A 27,302-nucleotide genomic window follows, 5' to 3' on the forward strand; every position below is an offset into this window, starting at 1 on the left:
AGATTTAACCGTTTTCCAGGAGAGACAAATGTGTTTCCACGGCGTGGCGTCTGTCTGTGCGGGCGGCACATTCCCGTGTCTCCAACTTTCATCATCTGTTTTGTGTTTTTTCCTCCAAGCATTCATGTTTTTATGCATTGTGCGGCGGTCCCCCGCCGGAATCAACCGCAGATAGTTTGTGTCTTCCTCTGCCACTCTGAGTCTAGGGGGACGGGGCCCTTGCCGGGAGCGTCCCTCCGTGGCCCCGGGCACGGGGCGTCTCCGCAGATTGCCTGGAGAAAGGTCAGCCATCATTCAGCCGGAGGAGGGCTGCTCTGTTCTGCTGCCACATCCTCCCCGGTGTCCGCAGGAATTTAGACAACAGCGCAGGAAAATGTCAGGACACAGGGAACGTTGTAACAAGACGCCCGGGACATTCTCCTCCGCTGCCTTTTTGGGATTTAACGAGTGTTACGAGTGTTAATTCGCTCAGAGGAGGAAGCGAAATAATGAAAATAGCCGTGAGAGTTACCAGTGTCACCGCATTTTTAGTTTAACCCCGTTGGCTCAAGGGAAACACACACGCAGCGGTGCCTGGTGTGTCACATCTTATTTAGGGCAATAGAAGGATTGGTGTGTTGTTTAAAATCGTTGGTGGGAGAAGTACATCCGTTATGGTTCCTGGTAGCTACCGGTCTCCTTGGCAGGTAGTGCAATAATTCTTTCTCAGCAATGTTCAATTTTAATTTCCACACTCTCAGCAATGTAAATTCTGTAACAAATGCATCCTCAGGCTACCTGACCTTGTTTAATTGATAAGAAATATATATTTTATGTGTTTTGGGCCTCTCATACACGTCAGACACAGCACAGACGTACAAAGACTGTTGCATAACCGCGGTCGACATCAATGTAATCAGAGGGGCCATAGGGCTCCCAGCCCTGTCAAACCCTCTCAGAACTCGTTGTTGTTGTTGTTGTGAGTTCCCCTCCATGCTAATTTGTGTTTGGACCGCTCGGGTTCCATGTGAGTGGGACCATGTTTTATTCATCGGTGAAAACCGAGTGCTCGTCAAGGGGTTAGAGGCACATAGCTGAGTGATTATGACTGGGAGACATTCAGCCACCTCACTTGTGTGGAATTTGGTGTGTGTTTCCCGAGTGGAGCGAAAGGGGTGGAGGGGCGGGGGTGGAGGCAGGGATGCAGCAGGTGCAGGAATGTGTGAGCAGTTCTGAGCAGGATGGGTCTTGTCAGGCCATCCGTGGCACACTGTCTGGAGGGAAAGGGGTGTGTGTGTGCCAAATGTGTGTATTTTCAGGGTTGTGTGTGTGTGTTGGTGCTTGTACTACATGAACTTTAGTGTGTGTGTGTGTGTGTGTGTGTGTGTGTGTGTGTGTGTGTGTGTGTGTGTGCGCTAGATAGAGAGATTTGGAATGTGAGTTCCAGACTCTACTTATGCGTAGTGTGCTGGCCAAGTTCTGAATCGCCACAGGGCTCCAATGAACATAGCAAAATGGTTGCGTGTTGAAGGTGAATTCTTCCAGTCAACCACTATTTTACAGGAAGGGTTTTCCTGGAAAATAAAATCTAACTTTATATAAAAAAGATTTTTCAATTTCTCCGATCGATGCATAAATGTCAGCCATGTGACCAATGGTAGAGGCCACTAGATGTTGAATCCCTTCCCTCTCTCTCTCTCTCTCTGAAGGTGCGAGGAGCGACAAGGGGAAGTTCAAAACACTCAGACCTTTTAAAATGTAGAACCGACATTTAAAACCGTTGTGCACACTGCGCTTCCACCCGCCACGGTGGCTACCGTACAAAACATTAGAATTTCCGAATGGCGTTCTGGCCTCCTGCCTCGCATGGCGGCGGCGTATGTGCGGTTGGCTAAAGAGCTGGCGTTGAACCGGCATCCCGAACAGACCTTCCATCTGCCTGATTACCGACCCAGCAGCAAACACGGGCCCCGCTCCAGTCAGCCTGCCAACCCTAAACATGGTATTGTAAACCCTAGTAATGGTGGGTCTTATTGCACTAGGTGGAGCTTCTGTGAGTGCACCAACATGCGCGCTCATATACTCAGTGTGTGTGTGTGTGTGTGTTTGTGTGTGTGTGTGTCTGTGTGTGAGTGTGTGTGTGTGTGTGATGCCGTTGGAGGATTATGATAGGTTACGGATAGTGTGGTCTACCATTGGCAAGCGTGACGCAGGGAGGCAGCTTAAAGCAACATTGGCACATCTTTCTTACAGAAAACTTGCACAACAACCATTATGGGACCTACCCTGCCCTTATGACACAGACCGAACAAGCTATCCCTCCTTCCTCATTGGTCAGCAGGTACTTTGTGTTTCTCGGTCGCCCACGCTTTGTGAAAGGTGGATTTGCATAATAGTAGGGCAGCAGGTTTTCATGTCTGGTCGGAGGAAGGCTGCCAAGCCAAGCAGATCACTTTTCGGGGCAAGACGGGTCCAGTGTGTGCGTGTGTGTGTGAATCTGTGAATCTATACAGGCAAACACATTACCGTCCCAAGCGTACCTTCATAGCCACGGCCATAATTTCCCTTTTGTCAGACACCAGGCCGTGTGCGGTTCAACCACTAAGTGTTGTGTTTGTCTGTGACATCAACGTTTTTCACTTCCTTGCTGTCAACCGCACTTTATTTTTCCTCTACCTGGATCAGTACTTTTCTTTTCAACGCTTTGTCTCGGCCTTGGCTCCACGGCGCACTCGGCCCGTCAATTCTAACCGTAGCTGTCGTGCCGGCAGTACGATGTTCAGATAAATGCTCACATTGTTCCTCTCTGACCCAGTGGGTTCCGTTACCTGTAACGAAACGTCTCGTCCGCAAACCTGTCCCTCCCTGGCTGTGGTGGCGGCGGTAGGAGGAGAGTGCTGCCGGGCACCACTCTGACGACGTTATTGGCTCCGGGAATGGATGAGGCAGGAATTATTCACTTGGCATCAGCCATTTTTATTGGCTTAGTCCTTCTTTTTTTTTTTTTTTTTACAGGAATGCAATCGGTTTCGTTCCCAAGGGGATGCGCTACAGAGTGCGCCCCTGGGTGGAGTGGCCCCCTTGACTCCAACATTTCTACGTCAACAGATCAGGCTCAGATGTTAGGGGCTGCGACCTAATGGCTCCTCTCTACTCCAGAGTCTCCCTAAACACCATCAACCTCCGTCCTTCTTTCTATTCTGTGTGTGTGTGTGTGTGTGTGTGTGTGTGTGCGTGTGTGTGTGTGTGTGTGTGTGTGGGGGGGGGGGGTTGGTAAGCTATAAAACGTTGTGGTTGGCCAGCTGATATTTGGCATGGTTTCCAGTATGCTACTGGGCCTGCCGGGGCTATTGGAGGACGGGAGGCCATGTGACACGTTGCGGCCACATGTCTGGTGGTCAGCCAATAAGACAGCGGCATTGTAAAATCTCAAGCGTGAGCCTCCATGTAGTTGAGCCTGGAACCACTTTCATTATTATTAGGTAACAGGGCCTAAATTATAATGACTTGTGGTACATTTGAGCTTGTTATTACTTAGCATAAACTAAAACAACTGCAGTTTGATTCTGCTTTGTATTCTCAAATAGTTGGACATTGTGTTGTGGGGGTTTTGAATGCGTTGTATTGAAAGGTCCATTCGTTTCACGGCAAATCCATGGCCGGCTCCTGGAATGAGCAGGAGTAGACGAAATTGAATCTGATCTAAATCAACCATGCTAAAGAGCTATCCAAATCTAAGATTGGCATGTCATTAGTTCCTAGAAGTCGTTTAACCTATGGTCAATGACGAGTGGGAAGAAAAATCGTTAGCTCTAATCCCTGGAGCACTCAGTCCTTACACCTCATCAGTCAAAAGCCCTGCTGTCTCAGTTGATACAGGATGTATGATCCGGCATACTGTAGAGAGAAGCAGTATGCTGCAGGATGGGGAGTTGCTTTAGCTACTGTACATCATGCTGCTTGCCTCTTCTACACTAATCAGTTTTATATAAAAAGGCTCATTTTCCAAGATATGCTTTCAGAACACATTAGCATTATCTTGCGAAGTTGTCTTTATTGTAACTTTTTTAGCCGTTAACTGAAACGATTTTGCTTTTATGTGAGCATTGTATCGTCTGAAGGTTAGCGCCGTCCCAGCAGGCCTGAACTGGGAGGTTCATTATGGAGATTCACAACAGAGAGAACTAGCTTGACTGGAAGTGTGTTGAACTGTTTACGCTTCAGACGAGGCTGGCTGGGTAGGACAACAGCAGACGGGGTTGGTAATCTGTGTTTGACTGCTTTTTGGTTCTTTGGTAGATCAACCCTTAAGTGGATGACGATTTAGTTCAACACCAAGTGTAATTGCCAGTTAACCGAATGTTTCTCTGACAGTCTATCACAGAGCTCTTTCTTTCCATCGCGTCGCCTCTGGCGGTTGTGTTTGTGCCTGGCTCGTTTGGTAGGGTTTGATGGGATTGTTCGCGCTCTGAACTGAGGAGATCTGATTACTGATAACACTAATTACAAGCATTACGATGTATTCATTAGAGATCCCCAGTGTAACAGTGTGCAGGGCCCATGCCCCGCCGTAGCCCTTTCCTTCGCCTTGCTGCTCCTCTCGATAACGACATGCGAGAGGGGAAAACGTTGGTGATCTCATGGTGATCTTCCCTTCAAAACTCTGCGGTGTTCACTGTTGTGAATTCCTCCCGCACGAGTTGCGTTTGTGGGTTGATCAATGGCGTCCTGAGACGTAAGCCTTCACTGCTTCAGTAGCGTTGCACCGCTCTAAGGCTCTTAGGATGTGTCTGACCATATGTTGGCATGGAGTCTGTGGTGCTGTGTGGGGAGGCTGTCGTGCTGTCATAGTACGCTCCATCTTCTCCATTCTCTCTGTCACGAGGAGTCAGGCCGGGTAGGAACGAGGTCTGAAGTTCCTACCCGTTTCCCGGGTAGGAACTTCAGACCACGTTCGATGAGCTGATGAATGCAGAGCTGACGGGAGCCGGAGAGGACAGACGCACGCTTGGATGTGAACCGACACATGCACATCCATAAGCACCGTCCTGTTGTTGTGCGCACACACACACACACAGACACAAAGACACGCACGCACGCACATGAAGGCACACTCACTCACAGACACAGAGACATGGACATGTGCGCATAGAGACACGCAAACACACAGAGACACGTACACACGTGCAGACACGTGCGCACAGACACGTACACACACACACACACACACACACACACACACACACACACACACACACACACACACACACACACACACACACACAAACATAGTTTCAAATTACCTCAGTGGCAGCAGAGATAAACAGTGTGTGTGTGTGTGTTTGGGTCTGTGTATGATGAGGTATTCCGGGGTAATTGTATGTGCCACATACCGTTTTAGAATGTAGCATAATGGCTATATCGGACTGAGCCGCGGGGACTCTGCAATGAATGTTGTTGTTTTTATCGCTCTCCTCAAACGACAACAAAATGCACACAAACATGTTGAAAGATAATAACAAGTGTGAGTGTGCACAAACCTTTGACCTCGGCCGCTGTTGAAAGACCTTGGTATTCATCCGGGTGACAAGCGTGAGACAGGAGCAGTCAAGTCAAACAGTGTTTGCGGCTTACAGCAATAATCCACCCGTGGGCTTTATTTACCTTCTTACAGTACATACAATCACCTGGCCGCGCCGCTCCGATCACAAGGTCAGGCCGAGGGCCACGGCTGTGTAACTATTTGTTTTGGCCCAGGAGTCTGCTCATAAATGGGCCTCTGAGGACGTCCTCTGTGCTCGGCATTAGTAAGCAGAGCGGAACTTCTGGTGCTTTCACCGTCTGCGGAAAAACGGGAACCAATCGATAGTGTTTGTCGTTAAATCGGTTGGTAGCTGCTGTGTGAGAGCGTGGGCCAAAACATTTCCTTGTTGTATGAGTTCTGATCTGGCCTTCATATCCGGCGTACTCCAGATTAGTGGAACCCCCTTCCTAATGACTCAAGGTTAATTGGTGCCCATTGCAGACACAAGCTGAGCTCTGTGGCTTGACCTCGGGCGAGCCGCGGAAAACATGGGAAACGTGTGTTTTGTTAAAGGGGAATCAGGGGTGGGATCCGGTTATTGGTTTCTGCTGCTAGAATGTCATGTTGTACAGGATTGATGCACAGGGTGACAACGTTGGTACATTTTATAAATCGCTCATAAAATAAAAACTGCGAAGATTTCTTATGAATAACATGGCTTGGAGACTGGCGATTTGTGGATGCCAATAAAACTGCTGGCTGACTTGATAGACTTAAATAGACTAGAATAATCTCTGTGGGAAAACAATAATATAGGACATATATTGTGTTTTATTTTCAGTTATGTACAATGGTCTGCTCTGCTGTAATTCTGGAAATATGACAAGTTACATCCATAATACAATTATTAGTGTTGTTTGCCAAAGGATTGAAAAGAAAAGCTAGACACATATTGATATTATTCAGACAAGTATTATGAGAACCGGAGACATTATTGTCCAAAGATGCATGTCTTGTTTCCTATCGCCTCGTTTGAATTTTAAACCCAACATTTCATTATTTAGCATGAATTACCAGACAGAACTTTATTTTTTGTGTGGAATTGATTTTATCTGTGGTCCACGACAATATTTAAATCTGCTACATGGATGAGTTTGGGTCACACAAAGTGCATGTTGTTGCCACTAGAAATGATCCGCTATCATCCTCAATTTGCAACTGGATTACTTCGCAAATCTATCTAGGTTTCGGCACACATCTTCCTCCCCCGCTAACGAGAGGCAGCCGGAGGAATGCATGGCGTCTGATAGCGATGGAACTTAATTTGCCAGTTTGGAACCCTGTACATCATCTCGCTGCCGGTAGGGGAGATTATCAGATTACGGGGCGGTTTGAAAAAAAAAGGTTTAATTTCCAACTGAAACTGCTTTGTTGGCTTTTAGTGATGCTAATGAGCTCCGAAGAGGCGAAGGCACAGGCAGCGGTGGGCTTAATAGCGGGAGAGAGACGTCGGTCTAACCTGGAGAGCCGAGACTCCCTCCCTTTCTCCATTCGCCATCTGCCCACTTCCATTAAAACGGCTCCCTTTTAATGGAGGCCGTCGTTCGAATCCCTTCAGAGCGGAGTCCTATCAATCTCTGCGGGTACAAGGCTGCGTGTGACCTCAGTCAGTCAGTCAGTCAGTCAGTCAGTCAGTCAGTCAGTCAGTCAGTCCGTCCGTCCGTCCCTATCTCCGTACCGCTTCATTCGTGCCAGATCTTTAATAGATTTCTCTCCCTCCTCCCAACGATGAATTGGAGGCAGACCATCCTGTGCCAGCGCTACACTGTGCTATTGTGTTCACTCCTCCAGGGCAGGATGGATGAGCAGTCATAAGTCCCCTGGGGTGGTGGTGGCGGCGGAGGCGGACTTGGGGCGGGGTTCGTAGTCTTGGCTGACTGTTGCTGGAGGCCCATCCCCGCTAATGGGCTGTTGACCCCTCAGTGGTGGAAGGTGATAGGGGGAGGGGATGTGGGGGCGTCAGGTTGATTGGCTGTTTATCATAGTCATGAGTGACCATGCGCCATTACCCCCTCCCCCCCCCCGTCTCCTCCTTCATCTTCCTTGTCTTCGCTGGCTGGCGACCACACGAGGAGTCCGCCCCATCACGTAACCGTGACGGTTGTACCGAATATCAGTACATTTTGCTACTTCAGATCCGTCTCTCTTGCACTGTTGCATACTGATGTTGGGGAACGATAGTGGGGATAGGTGGCAGATACGGCAATCATGATAAATTGCAAGGATAATTGTCCAGGATGACCTGTTCGATGGCAGACTCCCGACTTTGAAAATACAACACTTTGATTTATTTGATAGTTTCAAGCCCATCTGGAAGGAGTGTTACATATTCATCCCCTATGAAAATACAACCCTGGAACATCAAAGCGTCTTCTGTGTACAGCTCCAATCTTCTGTTTACATCCTCTGCGGCTCCCTCTCTCCCTCTCTCTCTCTCCTCTTCCTCTTATCGCACACGGTCTTGACAGTACCCCGTCCCGGAACTAATCCCATTCGTTGGCTGTCGTGTTCCGGGGCTCCCAGCCGTTCTGCAGAGGGCTGAACTCTGGATGCACTCGCCTCCTAATCCACCAGCAGCCTTATCACGGCTCACAAACAATAGGCACAGAGTATATTCCGCTCAAAACCGGAGCCGGTTAAATAAGAAGCAGCTCCGCTCCCGCAAGGCTGCGCGTCTCGCCTCTTCAGGCAGGAAGTAAGCAGGAGGCATCTCCCCGAGCCGCGTTAAGTCCTCGGTTCTATAGACTGGGGAGGGCGGTTTGGTTTGGTATGTACGGACGGCTGTTTGGTGATTCATGTCGGTGGACGCCCCTGCACCTCTCCAGGCCAGGTTTCCCATTCGTCTTCCGGTAACGAGCCTTCACCTGAGCCCTAATGAGGCGCAATGGAAATCGCAGGCAGTGGGCTGTGCTCTGGCCGTGGAGAGGACAGCCATTTTGCATGCTTTTTGTCAAAGCACTGTGTGTCTTTTTTTAAGCAGGGGGTAAGACATGACCCTACCACTTGGTTTCTGCCCCCTGATTTCAGGCTTTTTTTTTGGGGTTTTAACGCTAACCTTTTCACAATAACGATAAATTCAATCTGTATTCACGTTTTTTGACAGCCATGGCTCATTTGCGTATCCCGACAATGCAGTGTAATTATTGTGTTGTGTGGTGTGTTCTTTTGGTTCCTTTGTGCCGACAGACCCTCTTTGAGCAGAAACAAAGGAGGATAAGGAGATTTGCTTTGGGGGGCTGAGCTGAGATTGTATTTATGGCTTTAAAGAAAGACAGAGAGGCTGAGGAGGGGAGAAAAAAAGACGACCGGATGAGCTTCTTTCATGTAATATAAAGGTCATTTCACTGGGGGGAAGTGGTCTTTTATGTCTAGGAAACCCAACAGTCAGACGGTATTTCTTTACCAACAACAATGAATCCTCAAGTGATGGCTCCTTGGGATTCTGGTACAACTTTGTCTTTCTCTCATTCGGTTCAGCGAAGGCGTTCATCTTCTGCATCACTTATTTGACGACGACTCTGGATACGACTAAATAGAAACAAGCACATGATGCTCATCCAGGAACATGCATGAAACCGTGTACATGTGCAAGTGCACAAGCCGGTTGTTATAAACGGCCGTTCAAGGAGAACATTCTCTACATTCTCTCTTTCAACCCCAGTGCAGCTCTCCACAGCTATCTATACGACCCTTTCTACATTCTGTGTAATTTCTCTGTCAAGAAGTAGCGGAGGTTTTCAGCTTACGGCGGATCATGTGGACAAGATGTCTGCCACAACAAACGCCGGGGCCATGCTGAAAATACTCCGTCCTCTGGTGGTTTGGACATAATCCAGCGTGGACCTGAATCTCTGGTCGTCTTTGGTCGTTGATGTGTCCCTGTGGCACGCTAGCAGATGTTTGGCAGGTCTTGGGTTAAGAGTAGGTTCATCTGGGATCCAGCAGGCTTACTATGCTATAGGAGAACTTCTGGCCGGAAATCAGGACTACATGGGGTGGAGTTCCGCCTTCTTCTTGTAGTGAATGAAGCTATGAAGCTTTCAAAAGAGATGTATGAATCTTCTTTACAGTTAAATTCTGCTGCAATTTGTGATCGCCAATTACAGGCTTACAAAGCCCCCCTCCAGCCACATCGTAACAGATATGAACTGAAAGAAAGTGAAACGTCCTGTCTGAGATGCTTCTTTAGTTTAATCTGCAGGGGTCGAAACACACGCTCACACGCACACACACAGCACCGCACCGCAAGAGAAAATATGCATATTGACATTAACACAGACAAACACGGCAAGAGAGATTTTTGGCTCAGCAAATGAATTCTACGTTCATTGATTGACAGCGCTTTTCCAAAAAGGAAAATCGAAGAAGGAGCATTGAAACCCTGACAGCCTGAGAGACACATGGGCGCACGTGATCAAACCCCGGCAAGGGCACTTATTTATTCTTTTGTTTTGGCCGCTTTTGTTCCGAAAAAAACTAAAACACCAGACACATGAAAATGACATTGAAAGGGTTTGTGTGTGTGTGTGGGCGGGGGGGGTTTGAGCATGAGGCAGACAGGGGCGTTCGTGTCTTGTCTCATTGTGGCCGTCCTTATCTGGGTCTACTGGGAGCTGCGTGCGGTGAGTGCCTCCCTGGTGGCTTAGCGCTGGGGCTCGTCACCGTAAGCTAAGCAGCTCTCTGCAGCGTGCTGCCACAGGTCAGGGAGCAGACGCCTGGGACTGAAGCGGGGCAGACCCGCTGAACCCAGCTCCGCCGGTGGCCCCTGATAGCCCCGCTCCCAGGGTGCAGCGACGAGTCACGGCCTGCTCAGAGCTGGCAGATTTGGATGTTAAGAAAGGTGTGATCCAGGTAGTGTGTGTGGTTGTCCCGTGGCAGAGGCACACTTTTGTTCTGAGGGGTTTCCCCCGAAAGCTCCGACCGGAGAAACGAAACGGAGCCACTGTGTGGGCTTCCCCACGGGAGTTAATAAGGTATTCAACATAAATATATGTTGTTGTATTAGGGCTATACAGAGGGTCTGGGTGCTTGCTGGAGCAGCACCCAGACCAAAGCTTTATTGTGGTCCTAATGGCTTTTCATTGTGGTTTACGGCTCTCTCCTAACCTCTTTTTAATCTAATCATGTAATCTCATTTTATCCCACAATTGATTTTTAAATTCATTATGTATTCTCATTTTTCATACAATTTTATTATATTGATTACTTTCTCGCAACGTTTTCTCATTTACTCATCTGCTCTGAATAATTCAGCGTCATGATTTATTGTTGTGTCACTGTTAGTTAGTCAATATTTTGTAGGGCTTTTCAAACCTGTTGTGTTCATTCATTTTAGTGGTGTTCCCTTAATGTTTCACTGGTCCTTGCTAAAGGTTATTTAATGTTATTTCAGTAGCCATGGCTCCCTAGATAACATGGCTCTTAGCGAACGACAAACCTCTGTTATGTTTCCCCTGGAGGTGTCTCCGGTTCTTATAGTTCCGTTCTTCCCTTGCCCTTTCCGAGCTGGGGCTATAATTGGATTATATTATGTTCTATAACCTAAAAACGAAATATATCAGAATATAATTTTAACATAGGGATAGGAGTGGGGGGAATCCAAAGTGACTTTGGCTGAAAACACGAAGCAGACATACAGTTACTACACTCCCTTCACCTCCCTTTTTCACATTCATAAATACGAGGCCACGATGCGATGTGTGAGGGATGGAATTGGCTTCTGTAAAGCCGTATTGGTTTCAGCTCTCTGAAAGTGCAAAGGTGCATTGAATGCTTCACGGGCAGCCATGGAATCCCTTCATCCAAGTCCTCAGAGATTTAACTCTCCTCCTTCATGCTATTTGAAGAACTCTCTAGAATGGTGGATGGGTGGCAGTCGACCCAATACCCTTTTATTTGTTGTATTTTTCTTTACTTTATATTGGCAGCATGCATTCCCTTATAGATTACATACATAATACTTGAACCCAACGATGGAAGATTGAAGGGAAAAGCCGAGGTTTGAGTCGAAGGTCGACCATGTTGTGGATGAGCAGGCAGGGAGCTTCGGCCGTCGCTGTCTGCCTGGCCGCTTGTTCTTAATGGCTCTGATTAAAACCGGGGGAATCTGGTTCCCGGTGCTCTGGCATCTTAATGCTGCCCAGAGGACTTCTGCTGTAAGCAGGGGGAGGATGCCTGTCTGATTCATTTTCAGAAATATATTTTCTCCTCTCTCCTGTTCAATAGTCGTCTCGGTTCACAAACCTCGGAGATACTAACGAAGACAAGAACTGTCGCTCGTTTCGGAGCGGAGACTCTAAGCAGGGGGAGTCAGAGCGACTGGCTGTCTGAAAGAATGCGATACATCCAATCACAGTATTCAGGCTGACTTCATAGCTCTGCATTGATGTCCTCCTCCCTGTATCCTGACAGTGGTAGCCATGTCTTTATTTTAGTAGCCATTAATGTCTTCCTCAGCACTACTGTGGTGTCCCTTTTTAAATGCAGCTCTCTTAATTTAATTTATTTAAGCTGGAAGTGCAGAGCTGATACTTGTTGGGAGATGGCTGTACGTGGAACTCTTTCTCCTACTTTATGACCAAGCAGAAGCAGTCTTATAGCTAAGCCTGCGATACCTCCATGGGGGGGGTTCTTAACAGACCACAATCTTCGACTGCAGGCCTTAAAGCACAACATGATGTGAGTGGAGGAAGTGGAGCATCTGGAAAGAAACTTTTCCCATCCAAGTGCTGGAGGGGATCTGGGGCCCCACACCGTAACCGAGGGTGTGGTGTCTGACCTCTGACCCCTAATACAGGGGTCAGAGGGGGGTGGTGGGGGGGAGGATAGACTGCAGCTGTGCAACAGGTCGTGATGGTAACGTCAAGCCAATCAGGGTAATGGTGCCGGGCAGATGCGTCTCCGCCCTGCTCCTACAGGCACGCCCCGAAAGACTGACAGGCGCACCAGGAGTAAAGCATGAAGGATTGAGATCAATACCAAAGTAAACAGGAGGGAGGGGGGAGCGGGCTGGAGGAATGGGATTGATGCACATGTTGGCGTGCTGCTGACACACACACACTGAACACAGACATACACACACAGACACACACACACACACACACAGATACACACAGACACAGACACACACAGACAAACACACAGACCAGACAGAGAGACACTTATATACACACACGCACACACACACACACACACACACACACACACACACACACACACACACACACACACACACACACACACACACACACACACACACACACACATACACACACAAAAACACACACTTATACAAACGCGCACACACACACACACACACACACACACACACACACACACACACACACCTCTCTTCATTCATGGATGTCGGCAGGGGTTCTTCATCCATCACACAAATTATCCGGAGCAGACCACCACCAATTAAATGGCCCCTCAAGCCAGATTGCCATAATGTGCTCCTCTCTGCCCCCTCTCGGCCTGGCCCCTTGCCCACCGCTGCCACACTCTGCCCTCTTACTCCGAGAGGTGAGTCTCCATCTCATCATGAAGTATCTCAACAGTCAGATCAAGGAGTTTAGAATCGGAATCTGGCAGTTCACTCACTCTCTCTCCCTCTCCCTCTTCCTCTCTTCCTCTCTTTCTCTTCCTCTCTCTCTCTCTTCCTCTCTTTCTCTTCCTCTCTCTCTCTCTTCCTCTCTCTCCCTCCACCAGCTACTTCCATTAGACTCTGCGCATTGCTCATTTTTCTGCAAGGGCTCCCTTGGGCTAAGAGGCAATTATGCAGTGGTGTGGCGTAATATTTCATTTCATTCACATCGCATTACTCTACAGTATTGCCGGCTGCTAACAGCTTCATGCGGCCCAAGAGGAGGAGAGTTTGGCTGCTTAGAACCGGGGGGGGGGGGTGGTGGAAGGAAGAGGATGGAGTTTGGCTGCTGAGAGAGAGAGAGAGACAGAGAGAGAGCGAGAGAGAGCGAGAGAGAGAGAGAGAGAGAGAGCCAGAGAGAGAGAGAGAGAGAGAGAGAGAGCCAGAGAGAGAGAGCCAGAGAGAGAGAGAGAGCAAGAGGGAGAGAGAGAGAGCCAGAGAGAGAGAGCCAGAGAGAGAGAGCAAGAGAGAGAGAGAGAGAGAGAGCCAGAGAGAGAGAGAGCCAGAGAGAGAGAGCCAGAGAGAGGTATAGAAGGACGAGGAGGAGTTTGGGGGGAGGCGGGCTCCTCAAGGGCACAGGGCCTGGCGGGAGGTCACGTCTGTTGTCACAGCTTGACAAGCAGAGCAGCGCCGTGCACGTTTAGGGCTGACACTCGATCGAGGTTTGAGCGAAGTGGCTTTGGAAAAATATTCACTAAACGTATACTGTGTTCTGTAACGTGAGCCCTGGATTGACGCATTAACCCCCGCTGGTGCCTTTCTGCACATAAAAAGGCTCTTCTTCAAAGATTGCAATTCAATAGGTCTGACTATTGAAGCCCGCTTGAAACCGACCTGACTCTGTGCAACCGATGGCGTGGCGAGGGGGGGCGCGCTCAGGTTTTATTATGCATTCGCGCTCTGCCCGGGAGAGATATCGAGAGTTCTGAATAAAAGATGATGTGTGTTTACCGTTAGTGGGTTTAACGCGGAGTGAAGGGTGAGAGGACCAGTGGGGTGCTTCCTTCCTAACACGAGCCCTGACAGACATCGACAGCCTGTAGCCTCGGGCCGGCAGCCTCTCCAGCGCCTGTGATGAGGAAGGGTTTAGGAAAAGACACTATGGAGGCTTTCTCGTATGCATGCAAATACCTCCATGCCGTCTTCCCCGTGTGTGTCTCTGAATAGTTTCTGAACGCGTGTTTTCTGTGCAATAGTGTCGGGTCCCCTAGCCAAGAGGATCTGGGTTTAACAAACTATTTTGCATCCTGGAGCAAGTTGCCCTCGCTACTTAGGGGTGTGGTTGGCTGTCATGGTGTTTTAGTCACTGCTTAGTCATTTTTCTCATTCAAGACATGGCAAAACAAAGTTTCGATTATCTTGTATTACGGTTTATTTATGTTGAGTCTAGAGAATCTCCAACACAAATATCCCATGATGCATCCTGATGTACCAGCCCCATACCTGTTTATGACTGTATCTTAACACATAATTCCTATTGTTAAGTATTGGATGGATAAGAGCATCCTTCAAGACTTGAATGATGCTCTGTACTATTAACCCTATGATGAGTAACATCATAGGGTTAATATTACAGGTTTGTTTCCTGGGTCACTGACAAAGCCTTTTCCTCCTCCTTCATAAGTAGCATCATAGGGTTGGTCCTGGCAATTGATAGTTATAGTACTTAGTTATGTAGCATCTTATCCTAGCTATATTTGTTGCATAGAGGGAATGGGTTAACCTAGCGATTGTAAGTGCTTTGCACGTGGTTCTATGAACATCTTTACTGTACCGAAAGCGTCTGCTAAATGTAAATGTTTGTTTCCTCAGTCACTCACGAAGCTTCTTCTTCCTCCTCCTTCATAAATATCATCATAGGGAGGCCTGTGGTAGAGGATACAGGATAGGTTGGTTTCCTCAGTCAGTCTCCCAAGCTTCCTCCTCCTTCATAAGTAGCATCATAGGCTTAAAAGTACATGCTTGATACCTCAGTCGCTCACGAAGCCTCTTCTCCCCCCTCCTCCGTCTCCAGAGATCCGCTCGGGCGGTCGCGGCCCTAAGGACGGCTCCGGGAAGCAGCTCCCCCTGTACGACACGCCCTACGAGCCGGCGGAGAACGGCGGCGACGACTCAGACCCCGAGCGATCCCGCTGCGGCCGGGAGAGCCGCCTGCCCCAGGACGACGAGCGGCCCCCCGAGGAGTACGACCAGCCCTGGGAGTGGAAGAAGGAGCGCATCTCAAAGGCCTTCGCAGGTAAACGGCACAGGGGGCGGGCGGCGTCGCCAGGGGAACCGGCCGGCAGCAGGGGGGGGCTTGGGGTTAGGCTGGTGAGTCAGTTGAAAGGAGCTGGGTTTGAAGCCCTTAAGATAATACCCAAACCCTAACCTTTAGTGTTTTTGATATTTTGCGTGCTAAATGTCTCTTTATAATATAAAAGTGTCTCCTAAATTTAGCAATACACTTTCTTTTTTTTTTGTTAAATGGTTTAAGTGGCAATTGAGTCAATAACGGCAAAACTCCTCAACTTTAACCACATGGGATGGATTTATAAATGTCAAATAGCTCAAAGTCATGGGTATACTTTATGAATCATATTTTTAATTTCCAAAATTATGAATACAAAAACGGACTGAATAGTTTGCTTGTCTCAAGGGATACACGCCAATTTCCTTTACGGAGAAGACTTGGTTTTTTTCAAATCCTTTTAAAATACGAATATCTGTGAAAACGTATACTTCTCCTTCTCAATTGTTCCGGTTTTGAGTTTCTCATTCTGCTCAGCCCCTCATGTTAGAAGCACAGCGATTAGCACGGGTAATTCAACCAGTCTGTGGGGCTGGGACGGGGGTTAACTGCGGTTGCCATGGCTGTCATGTTTCTACCACCGGCCTCCAGTCTGAATGGTCGTCACCTAACACCTTGCTCTTCTTGTTCTTTCTGGTCTTAACTAACAGTAATACCCCTTTTTTTCCCCGTGCTACGCTTCATGCATATTGTTCTATCAGGCTGTGGGGCTTCCTCTGTTGCCATGCATTTTCTCTTTTCTTATCGGCTGCGGTGTTTCCCTGCGGTGGGGAAACACACTAGGCTAGATATCGGGGTCATTTGAAGGTGCTTTGGCTGTTTTTAGTATTTTATGATGTGATACTTCTTTTGACTGATGGTAGCCGGCCAGATATTCATGCATTTTGTGTCTGTGTGTCTGTATCTGGGTCTGTGTGTGTGTGTTTCTGTTTGTGTGTCTGTGTCTGTCTGTTTGTGTGTCCATGTCCGTGCATGCTTCAGGGATGTGGTGCTGCTGGCGTTATAATTTCTACTGTGTCTGCATGACTTAAACAGCCATAACATTGAGCAGGGCTGTTTCAGAACTGTGAAAATGATCCAAAATATATGTGCAAAAATCTACATGGCTTTTTAAAAAAAGAAAAATAACAGCTTTTTGGTGATATATGAAAAGAAATAACTGAAATTCTAAACCTTTTGAAAAGTAGCTAAAAGAACCCTGAACCGACAAAACAACCAAAACTATTGTTCTTTTCTCCGTTCTTTGAACAGCTCTGCTTTGTTATGACTGCCTTAGCTACGAGGACTCTGTAAATGGCACTGCTGGAACTGTCCCCCACAGAAGAATGGACTGCACCGCTAAATCTCTCACAGGTACCGGTGGAGGCAGGGCTGGGGGGGTGGGCAGTCTCTGGACTGTCGGCCCGTGTGTGTGTGTGTGTGTGTGTGTGTGTGTTATTTATGCATGTGTTTGTGTGTGTATGCATGCATGTCGGAGCTTGACGTAAATCCCCTGCACCGGGCTGGATCCTGAGAACTCATTTAGCATCGATTTACTCCCCAAGTTGAAGCACTTTCGTTTAAAATTGAGTTTCAAGAGGGGGGGTCACCATTTTGGATTCTTTAACGAGCTAATTTGTTTTGGGCCTCGTTAGGTCTTACTGGACTGGGTGAGTGGGTTTGGACCACTATTAACATTAGTCAAGCTCTTGAATGCGTGTATATGTACATGGTCTTATGTCAATGTCTATGTTTTTAACTCTCTTTTTGCTTGCTTTTTTTAACCAGAGCATTGGTGTAATCATATTTATTTGTGCTTGTGTGTGTGTGTGTGTGTGTGTGTGTGTGTGTGTGTGTGTGTGTGTGTGCGTGCGTCTCTTACCAGTAGAAAAATGATGTTCCTTTACTATTGACCACACCTTCCTCCCTAATTCTATTTGTGCCGAGCTGCAATCAGTGGAGCTTATTTAGGGTGCTATTCACCAACAACACAAGCCTCCTTTAACTCCCCCTTTCAGCTTCTCCTGCTGTTTATCCTCTCTGAGAAGAGGGAGTTTTTTTCAAGATAAAAGCTCCCTTAGAGAAAATATTTCGCCTTCATTACTATTGATCTTTAGTCTACCTCATGTTCTGTGCTGGCAATAATTGTTTCATAAAATAGCTCCACTCCTCTGATGGCCTGCTTAAAAATAGAGATTCTCTCAGTGGAGGCTTGTCCTATTTTTGCTTTCTATAAAATACTTTGAGGTTTGAACCAGGCGCCGAACCACCTGGATCTAGACGGCTTATCGGCGTGATTGAAGAAAATTCCACTGCTTTTCAATTCTGAGCTTTGTGTCCACAGCACTAGAAGTCTGCGGGGGCTAGACTGTAGGAGCTACTGACATTGTATTTTGGAAACAAAAAACAATATTACAATTTACTTATTGTGCACCGGCCGAATTGAGTTTATTCCAACTCGCAATTTCCATCGTTCCGAATTTATATTCAGTTTCCTTTTTTTATCCGAGCGTCTTTGGATCGATTTAACTCACTCCACTTCACCGTGGCCTTCGTCATCCGTCCAAACCTATATCCTCCTGTTCTTATTAGCTTTTTGGTTGTTTCGAGGTAATTCGATTCCTGCGTCTCCTCTCCCGGCCCCGGACCGGAGACGCTAACGTCGTTGCTCTCCAGAACGCTCTGAGCTGAATTAGATTTACCTCCGGCTGCAAGGGACTGCTTCGTGTTCCCCCAGCTCCCCGGAGGACCGGAGATGAAGAATGTACAGTATAGGACGCCCGGAAACCTAAGCCCATTATGAAATCATGCAATCACACTTCAGGCCTATTCAAGGCAACAAAACACCAGATACCTAATGCAGTTCAATCACATTGTTATTTATGGGCTGATGTATCCAATATCATGTAATGAAGTATTGCAGTGCTAAAGTGCTCTGCAGCTGCATGGACCTTTTTTGCCCCCTCTCGCATATCCCGGTCAATTCAAATTTTAACTACCGTTAATTCTTTAAAAGAATAGAATAAATGTTCATTAACCGCCGCCTTTCCCAGCAGGCACCTCTCCCTAACGGGAGCAGTGGCATGGATGACGATAGCGTCATGTCGGTGTGTCTGTGTGTGTAGTTACAGGCTGCGGGGGAACTTTTCAACAATTTGCATTTTAAGACTCTTATTTGCATAGATGAATAATGATGCTATTCTCCTCTTCATATTTCCTCGCCGGGGTCCTCAGTATATCCCAATTCCGCTGTGTTCGTTTTATACACTTAGGTGGGGGAATGAAAGTGTCTGCAAACAAAGTATAAGCTGATAATGAAGAAAGATTCCCGGGCCCCCCTCAGCTGTGAGTGTGGGCGTGAGAAAGCGGAGGGTTTAAACAACAGGCTTCCTGCCTCCTGCTCCCTCCTCCTTCCTGCTCTATGGTCCAGCACTCCACTGACATCCTTAGAAATGCCAATTTGTCTTCATTAATAACAGAGGAGAAGCGTAACAGGGTATTGCCTGTCCTCAGCTGCTCATATCCTAGATACCCTTCCTTCCTACCTTCCTTCCTTCCTTCCTTCCTTCCTTCCTGCCTGCTCGCCCTTTCTGGAGCACTCCTCTCGGTGTGATTGTCCACTGTGCATGGGCATCGCTCCTGACAGGTAGGCAATGGCATGTAAATCCCCTGCCTTGTTAGCCTGTGTCGGGGGGCAGTGTAGTGGTGGTTGTGGTTAATCACTCATCCACCAGCCACCAGCGTCTCACCGGGCTCTTTCCTGAGCCGGGACCCTGTGATGGATGATGCCGAGGGGGGGGTTGTTTTTGTGTGTGTCAGTGTGTGCGTGCCGGCATGGGTGTGCGTGCTGGCATGCATGCGCTCATCAGTGTAAACATAGGGCCGCTACTTAAGAGCGTGACAGTATCGCGTTCGCACATACCCAGACGTGGTCACCAGCCGCTGGAAACCCGAAGCAGCTCTCGGCGAGCGAGGCATAGAAAGCCAATGTCACTCAATCTCCCTCGCCCCCGTACCACCCGCCCCATGTCACCGGCCCCCACGAGTGATACCTTCACACTTAACACCGGGAGTCGCAGGGAGCCGTCGTCCGAACCAGTTGTCCAACAGCGCGGGGCTGTGCTGTAACTTCAGACGTTTAACGACCCGAGGAACCTGATGCTTAATTCTCATGTCCCACGGTCAATAATTGATTCAGTGTTTAAGTGCACCAAGGGCGAGCGTTGGGTCCCTCTGTGGGGACAGACTACAGTGGACCTCTGTGCCATTCCTCAGTGTCTGTTGGGGGGGTGGGTGGATGATTGGGGGGGGGGGGGGGGTTCCACGCGGCTTTGGCCCGTGCTGTCCGTCAACACGGCCGCTTCCTGCCCGACCCGCTGGCCCCTCCCTCCTGCGGTCGGCCCTGATAACCTTCATGAAAGCCCCCCTGTCATGAGCCCCCCAAATATCTCCTGGCAGCGGCTAGAGGGCTCTTATCTTCACTCATACACATTGGCCACGCACACACTCGCGGACACACACTCACCCACACACAGACACACATTTGTGCACACAGACACACAGATGCACACACGCACATACAGTACACTCGCCCACACACACACACACACACACACACACACACACACACACACACACACACACACACACACACACACAAGGATCGTAAAGGGGATCCATGCCGTACAGTACAGTATTGGTTCTAGAGACAATTATTAATTTTCTTGAATGAGGCAAATGCCCAGGTCCATTAAGGGATACCGTATTGTCAATTTAACATTTAAACCTATTTTTAATAATAACTGATCATTATACCAATGTTACGTTTCCAGCTCAACAGATAGGTGACTCGATGCCTCTACACAGTGCATGTAGTGCAATTGTGTATAAATATTTACAGATGTTTCCCCCATTATGAAGACGCTCCTACCTATTATGTGCCACTGATTACATTATACGATTTAACCGTTTTTTGTTTTAAAGCAGAAGCTCAGCTGGAAACCCAGCAAATCCCACAGTAGTCAAAGCTAACCACCTGACACTAAATAACAGGCCTTTAAATGCCTTATCGAGCCATTAAACGGCACATAATCTGCACTTTCCACATGTGCCGTGTGTGGATTGCGGTTATCATTTCGGTATGAACTGAGGGCTGGAGAGACCGGTGGGAGGCCGGCTCAACACATCACCCCCCTGCGGGTCCCTCTCCCTGGGATCCCCTGACTCCTTACTCCCTCCCAGAGTGACGTGACAGCCCTGGAGCCAGGGGCTCAGCCATGCAGCTTTAGATGCCCTCATGGCATCTAAAGCCGCCACCTATTAGAAAGAATATCCTCTAGGGCAGACGGCATCTTTGAATATATTAGAAGATGACTGGAGAAATCACTCGCTCGCGGGCGTCAGACGTAACTCTCTCTCTCCCACCCCCCCCCCACACACACACCCTCCATCCATGCCTATTGAATCACTTTACCATAATTCCAGAAATGCCAAAATGCTATTATTCAGATGTGCAACCAAGCAAATCTGCGCAAGAATGGCCTGAAACTCATCATCCACTCTGGGAGTAAAGTGCATGCTCTCCTCAACTCCCCGCACAATTACACGGTAATCTGCGACGCGAAATGAGGACTAGGCTTTTAATGGAAAGAGGAGGAGAGGCCCCGACTTCACCCCTCAGATGAAAAAGTTGTCATATTTCAGGCAGACCATTGTCCATACTGCCTAATTCCTAAGTCCTCTCCCACAGGAGTTGGTTTGTACCCAAGTATTGTTAATGTTAATAATGACTATACTTTCAAGTTGTATAGCGCTTTTCTAAATACTGCAAGGCACTTTACAGAGTTAACACACAGGGTCAAACCATTGATTGGTACTTGTCTAAATCAAAGTACCTGCTGGCATTAAAGCGATGGGCGAGGGAGACATGGGCGAGATTCCAGGCATGGCCATTATCACCAGTAGGATTACGAAACCACTTGGCCCTCCTTTCAGATGCCTCTCGCTTAACACGGTGACATCATGCGGCTATCACCGGCTATTGAATGTCCTCATCTCCGGTTCACCGGCTGATATAAATACTTGCTGATGGAACATGTCATTATCAAGTCTGTGTTCCCGCGGGCTGTAGTGCCTTTAAAAGGGCTGCAGGAAGGAACAGTCTCTTCTCTAAGTAAACGGCAGCAGAGAGTCGAGCTAATGATGTGAGTATAATGCCTTTGATATCATGGCAGCGGAATCAGATGTTAGCTGCCTGCCCTAGTCGCTAGCTAACTGAAAAGTCAGCTGAAAGCCTTACTGGGGTTTGCCCATTTCGAATACAGATAGGACCTATCATGTAGGTATGCATCTGCATACTTACATGGTATGCAGATGTATGACATTCGATTGCTGGTATAATTATTAGTGCCACCTGCAGACATTGTCGGAGCAGGTTTTCTGGGAATTGCAGTCATTGCGTATAACAAAAACAATGAAGCAATGGTGGCTCGCGATTCCACGAACTAGACCTGGCCTGGTCCTCCTCTCCCTTAACGAAACCCTAACGTTTTACGACGTTAAATAAAGTACAGTGCTTTAATGTCGACCGGTGAATCAGGCGCCCTGGGGTTTCGCCAATAAAATCCCAGAATTAACTTAGGTTTGTTGGGTCTCTGGTCTTTGCTATTTTTTTGTGTTCCCTTTTAAATGAAATTACCAAACGGCTCGGTTGTCCTTTTACAGTTTCGTTAAACCATTAGGGCTGACGGGCAGCAGGACATCCACCGCTATAGACCCCCCCACCCCCCTATCCCCGTAGTGGTACTCTGTGCTTCTTTATTACCCAGACTCCCCTGCTCCAGCTCTCTGGTGGACACTGAAGAAGTCTCGACCCGTTAAGCCCGCCACATTTATTAAAACCCCCACACTGTTTAACGAGTGGTCCACTCTTAAGTGAAAGATATGCTCTTACGCCAGCCCTCGATTTACACTGGTAATACCACCGTTTGGACGGCCGCCATGTATTATTCAGGGGGGGGGGGCTACGTCTGGAGAGGGTCCGCCAACGCGATGGATCACTCCGAGGCTGATTCCAAATGCAGAATGCAGAATACATATAATACTTTATTGTGGGAGCGAAGAAAAAGCTTTTATTGTGTTATTGAGAAGAATCATTGAGCACTGCTGTGTCTCTGACTCGCCATGTCTGATGATGAATACCGCCCATTTTAAATCCCTGTGTTCTCTAATCTCGAGGATTCATCATGTTTAATCGCCGCCACTTTTGGATCAGATCTCTCTCCTGCCGGTGGAGAGGTGCTGGAGCCGGGTTCACGGTCTCGTGAAGAAACCAGAGTTGGGGTTTTCTAAAACGTAATCAAGGGCATCCCTTTCCTTGACCTTGGTCTAATGAGCTGGGAGGGCCCACGTGTGAGGCGCTCTCACTTGTGAGGGGGCGCTGACGGCTTGTTCAACCTGGCGCACTGCACTAACCTAATCTTCCTTTCACTCCTTCTTCTCCTCTCCTGTTCTGCTGCTCTGCTGCCAGGGCTGACATCTGTGCCGTGGAGCCAGCTCTCGGTTCCACACTGAATTGATGCTCTTCTAGTCCTGCAACTGCCTGCATCTATTTTCTTCATGTGTGCCTTTTTTCCTTCCTTTCTCTCTCTCTCGCTCACTCACCCACCGTGCCTCCCTTCCCTTACCCCTCCCCTCTCCCCTGGTGGTTGTGTCCCGGTGTCTCCCTCACCATCTCCCCCCCCCCCCCCGTCTCCTCTCGTGTACTTTGCTCCTTCCTCCTCCTGACCACTGTCTCCCTTCCTTCCGTCTCCCCTCCCTCCCCCTCCACCCCCTCGCTGGTGATCCGGGCCACGCTTGCAGTAGAGATTAAAGTGATCAAGGACCTGCCGTGGCCCCCCCCCGTGGGTCAGCTCAACAGCACCTCCCCCCTGCTGGAGGAGGAGGAGCCCCCGTCTCCCTCTCAGCCCCCCCCAGGACAGACCGCCTGTGACCAGCACCACAATGGTGGGTGATTGGTGTCGCCGTGTAACCGTCCGTCCAGTTGGCGCCTCGACCCCCCTCTCCCACTCTCTCACCCCCCCCCGCCCCCGCAGAACCAGTGCCGCTCTGTGTGGTTCTCCACCCCGGGGGGCCCACATTCACCCCTGGGTTGGGGGCCCGATTCGGAAATCAGAGCGGTCCGAGATTTGCATTGATTGTTTTTATCTGTTTTGAATCCTAGGGGATAATGGCAGCGCTGGTTGATTGGTGCAGATATGTGTGCATGTAAAGTCAAATTATTATTTTTAATATTATTAACATGCTAGCATGTTGTTGGGACCCTAAAAGGGTCAGTGGCTAAAATGGGTTAGAAACCTTTGATGTACCCCAGCATTTATATCTTCATTCATCCGACTATCCATAACGCTATCTTCACATCTAAGTATCCACCCCATCGTTATGTGTGAGGATCGAGGAGTGAGTTCATAAAAGTTGATTTGATCTACTTTTTGTAGGTGCGATTGTTTTTCCTGTCCCATTAATCTGCTATTTATTTCGCCATCGTGTGTGTGTGTGCAGTAGAAGTTTCCACTTAGAGGTCAAAGTGTTATTGTATAGTATAGTAGAATTGCAACGATATTATAATTGAATCCATGGGGTTTTGCTAGTTTCTGCCATGAAAATGCAAATATTGACATGACTTTCATTGGGTGTTAAAATAATTGCGTACGCTTTGCCTTTCGTGGCAAGGTAAGCAAACGACCAACTGTTCACCCTTTGTTGTGGATCAAAGCTCTGCAAGATCTGACACCAGGCCCCGCTAAACGAAACAATGGTTCTGTCAGAATTTCCCTTGGCGGAGATTAATTCACCACGGCCCAGGTTTTGTCGCTGAAGGCTCATTAGTTTTTATTTGACTGCGTTTCCTTCTGAACGGGTGCAGCCACTCCCAGTGACCCCTATTTCCTCTCGCCAACAATCAGAACCTTGAAAACGCGTCTTGGGCACGGTGCTCAGAGGCAGCCCTTCTGAGCACAAATATTCAGACGAATCGTGAACGGTTTCAGGGGTCACGGCGTTCCGTCGAGCGTAAGCCTCAAATAACCTAGCCTTTTTTTTTTTTTCAAACCGAAAGCCATTAGCGGAAGCCCGGCATCTCGTGGCTGCCTCTGGAGCCTTCCAGGCAGGGTCTGAGATCACTCAGGGAGAAGGGGGCCGTTTGCAGCAGAACTAATGGCCGGATTGGGATTTCCTTCCCGGGAGTGTGAAGGGCTCGGAGCCGGGCCGTGTAAGAGGACACTGATGTGTGTGGTGGACGCGAGGACAGCGGCCACGGATGATTTATTCCCCGTAATTCCTTGGGAAAGGTTGTGTTTTCTCGGCTGACGCGAGTGGGCTTAGGGTCGGCGTCCGAAGTGAAAGGGGACCCCGTCTCTGTCTGAGGGAGTGGGACCCCCAGACATGGAGGAGGTCAGAGATCAGAGTGGAAGACATTTTGCCATGTGTAGAGGGTCGTGGGGGGGGGGGGGGGAACTTGGGCCTCGTGACCCTGTGACCCCTGTGAGTACAGTTACAACCTTGGCCTACACCATTGAGAGATCCCTCATTCGCCACGCACACGCACGCACACACACACACACACACACTCTTTCTCTTTCTTTTTGCGACCACCTGCCGCCTCTCACTAAGTTGTGTGTTGGCAATGATATTGTGTTCGCAAGAACCCAGAGCCCCTTTCAGTACACGGAAGGACTGCTTCATTCACTCGGGATCCTTATCAAAAACCCAAAAATCGTGTGACAAGGAAGGTGGCCCATTTACATATAAATGGGAACTCTTTTGTCGTTTCCTGGAATAATGAGCTTCTCGGTTTGCCTTTTGTCTTAAGATTTGATTCCCTTTCCATTTTGCGTCCCCTTCTCTTTTGTATTAATTACGTTGGAAACTAATTGATTAAAAAGTTTCCCTTATTCCATTTAATTACAGGAACTGTTTTTTGCCGTCAAGCTTTTCCTTTGTGTTTGGGAAAAGTTACAAGTTTGCTAAGAAGATTGCAGTGGGTGCTGTTTTGTAATCAAGGCTTTGTGGATATATATAATTATACCCCTAACTATAATTATTTGTAATTAGCAGTAAGGTCACTTCCCTAGATGGTGTATTATTTCTCGTTGGGTTATATTTTCAGACTTTGCTGTTCACTTTAATGAGCTGTGGATCTCTTAATCACTTCACAACAACCCAAAGCTGGAAAATGGCTGTGTTTATCACACATATCTACCGTTTACGACTCCATTGCCCCAGAGTCCTCGACCTTTCTCGGTTCAGACCAGTAAATTAAGGGACATTAGCATGGAAATGATAAACATCAGTTGAGAAAAATTGTCATACAGAAGTCAATGAGTAGAGAAGAAAAGTTTAAGTGCACTCTTTATTAAGAGTTGCAATAACGAAGACAGTTGCAAGCTTAATAACGAGCAACAGCTGGCTAAACTGAAACCTAGAATTTTTTTAATTTAAGTATTCCACTGGCTAAATGCATGTCAATTATCAGGATTTTAAGATTGTTCGTCAATTAACCAAATAAGCTTTTGAGGAACCTGTTGTGGACCATATGTAGTAGATACCAAAAAATATATAAATATTCAACGCGGTGCAAAAGTGGCTTGATCGATGTTGTGTTGTCTTTGTAATCTAGGTTGTGCTGTTGTTTAGTCTGGTGCCGCATTCCACCGCTGCCTGATTATGGTGATGTCACTTTGACCTCAGTGGCCTGCGCTTATCTCGCTGCTGGCCAATCAGCACGGCCCCCCCCTGCCCCCTCCTTGTTTGCGTACAAAGCAGCCGGACGAGAGACACGCTTGCAGAGGGCGTCTTATCCGCCGTGTCCATCAGTCACCATCTGACTGACAGTCCAATCTGATGCACAGATTCCGTTTAGCCGGCTCTACAGGCAACAATCAAGATGGCCCGCGCAGATGTGCACATGCACACTCAACACGTGCACACTCAACACATACACTCAGCATGGGCACACTCAACACGTACACACTGTACACGTGCACACTCAACACATGCACACTCAACACGTGCACACTCAACACATACACTCAACACGTGCACACTCAACACGTACACACTCTGCACGTGCACACTCAACACGTACACACGCAACATGTGCACACTCAGCACGTGCACACGCAACACGTGCACCCTCAGCACATGCACGCAAAGTACGTGCACGCTCAGCACGTGCACGCTCAGTATGTGTACCCTCAAGACATGCATACAACACGTGCACACTCAACACATGCACACTCAACACACTCAATGACTTGACTCTCTTCTGTGTGTGAGTGCGTGCCTGCTGGTGTGTGTGTGTGTGTGTGTGTGTGTGGGTGTGTGCCAGCGTGCGTGTGAGCGTGCACGCCGGCTCTTGTCTCTTTTTAACTACCTATCAGGGTCTTTCTCCCGAGAGCCGATCCTCCCATCAATTCCCTGTGCTGTGTGCTGCAGTGTGTGCTCTGGAGAATGAAGGGGGGGGGGGGAGGGAATGAGTTTGGTCGGCTTCCAGCCGTGTTCAGCCCCAGACCATAATGCTCGCGCAGATCCAGCGAGGGCTTTCAAGGCGGCCAGACATGGGTTCCTTTCACACATGGCCGCTTGAAATGATCACGTTTGTTTAGCTTGGGTTTTGCTTTCAGGCGGCCGCAGGGCAGCGATCAGGACCAGAGATGGAGAGGTCTGATCAGATAAGAGGCCTGATGGAGTCCACCTGTGGGGGATCTCTGCCCGTTAAAAGAGTGGCGATGACCAGATAGCCCGTACTTAGTTTGGTTCATCACTTCCAC

At 48.4% G+C, this 27,302-nt stretch overlaps 1 protein-coding gene across 2 annotated transcripts in view; it reads left to right on the top strand.

The window, feature by feature from the left end:
• shf (Src homology 2 domain containing F) overlaps positions 1 to 27,302 on the top strand; it is an 81,011-nt gene that overhangs the window by 40,911 nt on the left and 12,798 nt on the right. The window contains exons 3-4 of one of the 2 annotated variants that reach the window (XM_079736269.1): positions 15,223 to 15,444; positions 16,747 to 16,848. In XM_079736269.1, the coding sequence (XP_079592395.1) occupies positions 15,223 to 15,444; positions 16,747 to 16,848 (324 nt within the window). The remainder of the gene's footprint in view (positions 1 to 15,222; positions 15,445 to 16,746; positions 16,849 to 27,302) is intronic. The other variant, XM_079736270.1, reaches the window with a different exon arrangement.

This window comes from Pollachius pollachius (genome assembly GCF_949987615.1).
Source record: "Pollachius pollachius genome assembly, chromosome: 5".
Classification (NCBI taxonomy): Eukaryota; Metazoa; Chordata; class Actinopteri; order Gadiformes; family Gadidae; genus Pollachius; species Pollachius pollachius.